Below are 8676 nucleotides of genomic sequence, written 5' to 3'. Positions count from 1 at the left end.
TCAAGAGCCATCTTCGATTTAAAAAAAAATCTTTCAATGATGGTGGCAACTGTTACGGTAATGAACTATTAGTATGGGTTTAAATAAATATAATATATAAATATAATGAAGCTAACTCCCAGCGGCAGAGCTCCGTTGAACTTAAACTATAATGACGTTGACAAAAAGAAACGTTCTTATGTCTAATTAGAATACGTCTTTATTGTGACGTCGGCCCTTCCCATCATTCTCTTCTTTCCTTCACAACGACGTTAAAAGAAATACACACAGAGATTCAGCAACTTATTAAAGATTAAAAGAGTATGGAAGAAACAAACCACATCATGACCATATTTATTCCAAGGATGTACGGAATATGTTATGTTTTTTATGGAATAATGTAAGTATGTTAAATAATTTAAACACGAATTGTACTAACTTTTATTTTAAAAATTGTTCTTGGTTTGGGAAGGGCGGATAGAAGTTTGACGTTTTAAGCATAAAAAAAAAAACTAATAACTGTAACTTTTGAATTTTTTGTTAATAATGAAAATTGAGAATTGTTTTTGACAGCTAGATTTATATTCTTTATACTGGTACAGTTTTGGATTTACATATTCTTATTTTGATTTATAGATTTGAAGACGAGTTTTTCCATCAATGTGAAAGGATGGTCAGAAAAATGGAAAAGAAGATTAAGCTACACAGACAAATATACAAGCAACTGCAAAAGCAACAAAAGGTTAGTTTAGAAGTCTATAATTAAAACAAACATGGTATCACAGGGCAGTCACCATTCATCAATAGTTGTTAATCAAAAAGTGTCGGACGAAAAAAACTGGCAATTAAGATCTCCTCAGGGGATCGTACAAAAAAAAATGAAAAAAAGGTCAGGAATAATGTTACAATAAGCAAAAAGGGCGTGGAAAAACAAAAAAGGTATATTGTAAGATTGCTACCTGGAAATTGTTTAAACATAAGAAAGATATACAATGCATAATTAGTTATTCTCTCAGGGACATCTACGAAATGGGTCATTAAAACTTTTAAAAAAACTTTGCAACAATAAATTTCACTGAGGAGGCCGGTATACAACTAGCTTATAAATAGCAACACTTGAAGATTTAGTTCGGTGTTTTTTATTCAGATAGTCAGACAGTAGTACCAGAGACATATACTACCATAGACGGGGGTGGGGGGCTTAGAGCTCTCCTTTTGTTAAAAAAAATGGTTGATTATAAAGCGAATCAATGAAGCATGACTGTAGCCTTCCTTGTCGCCAAAGCGCCAATTGAGCTTTTCTCATCACTTGTGGTGTGTCGTCCGTCGTCGTTATCTTTTACAAAAATATGCTACTCTGAAACGAGTGGGCCAAATTTCACCACACTCAGCCCAAACCATCTTTGGGGTATCTAGTTTTAAAAATGTGTTCGGTGACCCGGCCAAACAACAAAAATGGCCGCCATGACTAAAAACAGAACATAGAGGTAAAATGTAGATTTTGGCTTATATCTCTGAAACCAAAGCATTTATAGCAAATCTGACATGGGGGTAAAATTGTTTATCAGGTGAAGTTCTATCCGCCCTGAAATTTTACTCGTTGTTGAGTTGCTGGCCCTGAATTGGTAAACTTTTAAGAAAATTTTACCATTTTTTGTTATTATCTTGAATATTATTGTAGATAGAGATAAACTGTAAAGTGTTGTTCAGCATTAATGTTCAGCAAAGTAAGATCTACAAATAAGTCAACATGTCCAAAATGGGCAATTGACCCTTTTAGGAGTTATTGCCCTTTATATTTTACAAAACATTTTTTCACTGTAACTACTGGGTCAAGTTCATAATAGATAAAGATAATTGTAAGCAGCAAGAATGATCAGTAAAGTAGGATCTACAAACACATCACCATAACCAAAAAAACAATTTTGAAATGAATCCATCTGTGTCCTTTGTTTAACATGCACATAGACCACGGTAAGCGACACAAGCTCTTTAGAAACTCTAGTTATGTCAGTCAGAAAGCCCCCCTTACAAAAAGTTCTGCATCCACCACTGGATACGTTATAGGTCTCTCCTAGTACACTGTTGCAGTTATAATTATAATAATATGAATTAATTTACTTTTCAGGTGTGTTGGCTTGCTAACAGCAAAGTTACAACATACCAACATTGCTTAGATACTTCAAAGAAGATATATGATCATGTAGCAGAAACTTTAAATAAACGTGAAATGCGCTCAAAGCAAACAGCAATATCTAAGGTTCAGAACCATCTTCAGGCAAAATTAAAACTAGCAAAAAGGGCAGAAGAGAAGTACCAAACTATTCTGGCAAATGAATCCAAGACAAGATCATCCATCAAAGAGGTAAATAAATCTTCATAATCCAACAAACCTACCCATCGATTTAATCAATTAAAAAGAGGGGTCTGGGTGGCCCTGCCAACTCAATTACCTTACACTTTCAGTTTTCTTTCTATTCTGTGTTTTTAATTTTTAATAAATTTGAATGAATGTGCTGAAGGGTAGATAAGGATTAAATAGCATTTACTGAACAGCTTCTGAAACATGAGATATTTTCGGGGCTGGATAAACTGATAAGCATTGTATATATGTTCCAGACCGTATGAGTATTTGGACCGTACGCGTACGGTCTGGACCGTATGCGTACTTTTTCAAAATACTCATACGGTCGGACTAATTAAGAAGTTGTCAAAGTTAATTAGATCCATATAACAGATCAATATAACTTAACTCTCAAATAGATATAAAAAAGTTTAATTGTAATTGAAAAAAAACAACTATATATTTTAATGATTTAAAAAATTCACGCTAATTGAATCTGTTAATCTCTTGTATTTAAATTAACATGTTGATCACTCAGTAAAATAATTGAATTATGATCACTAAAATTGAAAATATCGGAAGTAAATATAATGTGGGAGGACAATTGTTTTAGAATATTTAGCAACTTTACCAAAAAATATTTTTGCTAAAGTACATACACGAACTGCAAAAATGTAAATGTAAAAAATATTAGTACGTTACTTGTGGTAGCCAGTGTAACCGTGATTGGTTGAGAGTACCAAAATTAGGATCAAGATATACAATTAAACAAATATTTAATTTCAATTGTTCATTGTTCATTTTATCCGTGTAATTGTAATAATATTAAATTAGTAAATCTGAAAATAAAGATTGTGATTAATGTTAATTTTTTAAAATTTAACCCATATGATCTAATAACATGTATGGTCAGCTCGTACTGGACCATACGCGTATACTCATACGGTCCGACCGTACGCGTATGGTCGGACCGTACGAGTATACGTATACGGTCCGGACCGTACGCGTACGGTCCAAATACTCATATGGTCTGGAACATATACATTAATACCCTGACATTATATGTCTCTGTGTCCACTATCTCATTAGAGAATACGATAAAGGGCTTAGCCAATAAGAACATACTATCTAATTTCAAATCAATTTGATTTTTTCAGATTGAACAGGACATATTCAGAGTGATTGAGCTTCAAACAAATGACAGGAAACTTACATCAGCATCAGAGTAAGTTAAATGTATATTAGGGAATTAGGGAGAAACCATTTAACTTTTGGCAATGATCTGCTTGACCAAAAATATTTGTTTTTTCATCAAATTAGCCTTAGGGATCAGAATATTTTTTTGGGAAAAAAAAATAATTTCTTATCTTGAAAAAGAGAGACAAAGGATACCATAGGGACATTTAAACTCATAAGTTGGAAATAAATTGACAATGCCATGGCTAGAAAATAAAAAAGACAAACAAACACAAAACACAACATAGAAAACTGAAGACTTTTAAAAAGCAACACAAACTCGTGACAAAGACTGGGGGTGATCTCAGGTGCCCTGGAATGCTGAGCGGATCCTTTTCCAAATGAGACACCCATGAACATGCATGAAATATTTGCTCCTGAACATTCAGCAAGCATCAACCAATAATTACATTAGCATTTGTATAAATAAAAGGACAAAAACTGGGAAAATATTATGAAATATGAATTATAAATGTAAATGTCAACAATAAAAACAATACAAAAGAGGGAAGAAGATCGAGGAGGAATAAAGACAATTTCATACACAAAATAACAATGGATAAAAATTGAACACTTCCTACAATCAATTTGCATTACAAGTATTTTGCCCATTTTATTTCAGTAACAAAAAGATACATACAACTATCTCAGTAGAAACTCTTGTTGAAAAAATGAGCAGCAGATACCTGGTTACTCTTCCTCAGGTAAGTTCATTTATTAATTTCATGAAGGTCACATGACTAAAATTACTGCATTTAAAGGAAGGACTAATATGTTTAAATAACCTAAAATATGAGGAGTATAAGCTGGAGTATAGTGGTATGTTATTAGCTTTCAGGTGAAATGAAAATGCAAAAAAGATTAAGGTGGTATCAAACACCTTGAATAAAATTAATTTTGCTCGTTTAATTTTCATAGAAATTTGACAAAATATTAACTTTGACCCCTTGACAAAAAATAAAAAAAATAAAAAAATCCAAACAATTTATCAGAAATTTTTTTCATTGGATATATAGTTGTTCGAAAAACTCCAATTTTGATCATTAAGAAGCTGAATATATCCTTAACAATAAAAGGTGATTAAACAAGTTCAGCTGATTTTCACACAGTTATCTCCCTGTATTATTATGTACCATTCTAAAGGATATTAGCAAAAGTATAAAAAAAAAAGCAGAAGCGGATTTAGGGGGGGGGGGGGGTGGGGGAATTGGTTGCATATCATATATAGGGAATCACTGAAGCGGTGCCACTCTTAGACAGTCAGTGGGACCCACTTATGAAAATTCCTGGATCCGCCACTGAAAAGTTAAAGTACTGTTTTGAAAATGCTTTAATGTTTGACTATATGATTATACCATATTAAACATCTTTCTGTACCAATTAGTGCAATTTCTTTTTTTTCCAGGTGTTTAACGAGAAGAAAGGATTTCATGCCAAGTTACCAGATGTTCTACTTGTTAAAAGAGAATTCCATAGCGAAAAACTGTGATATCTGAACAAAGAGCATAATGTGCAATATTTTTGTTTGACTTTATTTTTGTACTGATGTTTCTTTTTTAGATTTTTCATTTTACCTTTAATAAACTAATGAAACAAACAAGATCCCTTTTTTAAATCAGACTAAAACATTGCTTTGATTTTTGGTAAAAAATGATTAGATGTGGTATGGTTGACAATGAGACAACTTTCCTTTAGAGATTATAAGATTTGGATGTGAGCAACAAAAGGTCACCATACAGCTTCAACAATGAGCAAAACTTACTTGGTATAGTCAGCTTTAAGACCTTGATATTGCAAATTATCAGACCACAGATAAATTATCACGTTGTGATTGGTTAAACGCCGTCACGTGGTGACCCCATATGAGACTGTAGGGGGTTAGTAAGTTTCATAGGGGGTTCATGACGCATTACTGAGGGTCTGGATGAGGGGGTCTGTTATTCTGTAAACATTTAATTTTCACCCCTTTTTTCTCTAATCTTTAAAAAATTAACCCCTTTTTTCTCTAATCTTCCAAAAATTAACCCTTTTTTTCTCTAATCTTCTATTTTTTGGCCCATTATTCTCTAATCTTCATTTTTTAAGGGCATTATTCTTTAATCATTTAACCCCATCCAAACCCTCATTACTGGTGACGTCATCTATTGCTGTTGTTGTGTTTCATTGTTTATTTTTCAACAAAACGCAGCAGAAAAAGTCCAGCGTCCGATAAATTCGTTATACGGTTAACAACTGACCCCCTACGGATCCATAGAGGGTGAATAAAATTCATAGGGGATTTGGCATCCGGCCTCACCCCCTATGGATTTTACTAACCCTCTATGGATCTGTATGGAGTCAGTAGCAAACCATATAACTTATAATGTGATGCAATTCCAATGATAACAATAGCTTTGTTTGCCCTTTATGCCCCATTTATGGGCATTATGTTTTCTGGTCTGTGCGTCTGTTTGTTTGTCCATTCGTCTGTCCCGCTTCAGATTAAAGTGTTGGTTAAAGTTTTTGGTAAAGGTAGTTTTTGATGAAGTTGAAGTCCAATCAACATGAAACTTAGTAAACATGTTCCCTTTGATATGATCTTTCTAATTTTAATGCCACATTAGAGATTTTATCCCATTTTCACGGTCCAGTAAACATAGAAAATGACAGTGCGGATCATGGGGCATCCATGTACTTGGGACACATTCTTGTTTTTATTTCTTTTGATCACTGTCAATGGCATTTGAAGAACTGCTTCACCAAATCTTTTGAAATATTTACAGATTAAATACAAACTGAGATTAGTGTTTGTGGATTTGTAAGTCATGTATTTAGACTTAAAGAGTTCTTGCCCTTGCTGCCTTGAATAGTTGTGATATTGTTTGGTCAGGTGGTAAGATCACATTATAATGACTTAGGTCAATCTTGTTCATTTATTGGGGTCACAGTAGCTGAGTGGTCTAAGTAGTCCAACTAATGTATCAGTAGCCAGTCAGCACTGAAGTTGAAAGTTCAAATCCTGGTTCTCTCCGACACAGTCTAGCTTCATCAGCCAATAAAAGTTAATAGCCATTAAATAGCACAAAAGTGTTGAAAGTGGGATTAAACACCAATAAATCAATCATTAATTAGGACTGTTTCTCTTTTTTAAACAGCTGAGATGACACAAAAATTTTCAATTTCAAAAGTATAAACCAGATCTAAAATTCATCACTTTTTTTTAAAAATTGATAAACGTATCATTACCAATCTCTTGACAGCCATTTCTTATACGTTGTGGTATTTATTAAATTTAAGATTTTTATGACCTTAAGCTTTTTGAGTCTTCCAAAATATATTATGGTAGGGCATATAGGTTTTGGTCATTGTTGAAGATGTATCATGAACCGTTTTTGGTTTGCATCCTTGTTCTTTGGTCTTTTAGATGATAATTTCCTCATCTGCTTATTTTGCAATTAGGTTTATAAACGTGTAATACCATCAAAATCATGGTACGTCACATCCAGTTGTATACCAAAATAGGTTGAAAAAAATATTCCCTTGATTTTGACAGTTGTAGGTAAATAATCCTACATTTTATTGCAGTAAAACATTTCTGTTTCATAAACATATGTCTTGGGAATTTCAAATCACTATTATTTTTTATTTTGGGTTAGAATATTTAGTAAACTTGAGGTTACATAGTTCCTAAACCTTGTACACAGGTTAGATAAGGGGAGAAATTTGATTGGTTAACTTTCAGGGATGGTTATTTTATTGCATGCAATGAAATAGTATGTGAATTTTTTTTTCTATAGTACTTGACATGATAAAACTTTACTCATGCCAAATATTTCTTTATTTGAAACAAAGATAACTTCTGCACATTTTTTTTGAAAAGTGCAAATTTAACAAAGACTAATAGGGGAAAATCAATGGTGGTATTACACCTAAACATGTCTTACTTGATGTAGAATATATATCCCTATCATCAACAAATTAATCAATGGTGGTATTACACCTAAACATGTCTTACTTGATGTAGAATATATATCCCTATCATCAACAAATTAATCAATGGTGGTATTACACCTAAACATGTCTTACTTGATGTAGAATATATATCCCTATCGTCAACAAATTAATCAATGGTGGTATTACACCTAAACATGTCTTACTTGATGTAGAATATATATCCCTATCGTCAACAAATTAATCAATGGTGGTATTACACCTAAACATGTCTTACTTGATGTAGAATATATATCCCTATCGTCAACAAATTAATCAATGGTGGTATTACACCTAAACATGTCTTACTTGATGTAGAATATATATCCCTATCGTCAACAAATTAATCAATGGTGGTATTACACCTAAACATGTCTTACTTGATGTAGAATATATATCCCTATCATCAACAAATTTTTGTATAAATATTTATTTTATGGTCTACTTTGGATTAAGTATTATTCGTCGAATACCAATTTCAGTTGATTTGTGGGTATAGGTGACCCCCAAATTTATAGATTTGTAAACAGACTTGTGTAAAATCAAGTATCCATGAATATATAATTTTTCCTCCATGCACAAAATTGGAACCAAAGAAAATAAATAATTCCAAGGTAAATGATATACTGCAAATGGTAGGAATTCGAATGAGGATTGCTATGTCTCTCTTTTTCCATGAAGTTTGAAGGCGCTACAAAAATGAGTTGATGAAGTAATTGCCAATGAGACAAATCTTATAGTGATATTGGAATTTTTATTGAATCTTAAAAATGTTTTTAAGGAAATTGTGGAACCCCCACCACCTCTTATATATTCTGTTTACAGCTGATATCTTTTACAAATCCAAAATATATTAAAATCATTCTTGTCAATCAGATTAAGGAGAAGGTCCGGTAAGGACCGATTTTGGCCTCAAATTTCAGGTTCATCTGACAAAAGATTTTGACCACTTTTTAAACACTTAAGTGTCTATTTTATTTGAATGAATTAGTTTTTGTGAAAGATTTTAACTAATTTAATCATAAAAAACGCACAGATCCAAGCTGAAATATGAAAAATCTACCAAATATGCCGAAAAATGCCACTTTTCAGATGGTTTTTGTCAAAAATGAAGTGGCCGCATCCGTGTTCATCCTCAATCTTTATAT

At 32.5% G+C, this 8676-nt stretch overlaps 1 protein-coding gene across 1 annotated transcript; it reads left to right on the top strand.

The window, feature by feature from the left end:
• Positions 1–227: 227 nt before the first annotated feature.
• On the top strand, positions 228–5159 carry LOC139505571 (uncharacterized). The gene is made up of 6 exons (XM_071295084.1): positions 228–379; positions 616–721; positions 2108–2344; positions 3481–3548; positions 4182–4263; positions 4965–5159. The coding sequence occupies exons 1-6, from the start codon at positions 303–305 to the stop codon at positions 5046–5048; spliced, it is 654 nt and encodes a 217-aa protein (XP_071151185.1). The 5' UTR covers positions 228–302; the 3' UTR covers positions 5049–5159.
• The last annotated feature ends 3517 nt before the right edge of the window (positions 5160–8676 follow it).

Source organism: Mytilus edulis, unplaced genomic scaffold (assembly GCF_963676685.1).
Source record: "Mytilus edulis unplaced genomic scaffold, xbMytEdul2.2 SCAFFOLD_1239, whole genome shotgun sequence".
NCBI classification, from domain to species: domain Eukaryota; kingdom Metazoa; phylum Mollusca; class Bivalvia; order Mytilida; family Mytilidae; genus Mytilus; species Mytilus edulis.
The sequence above is the reverse complement of the archived record's forward strand: the minus strand, read 5'-3'. Positions and strand labels throughout refer to the sequence as shown.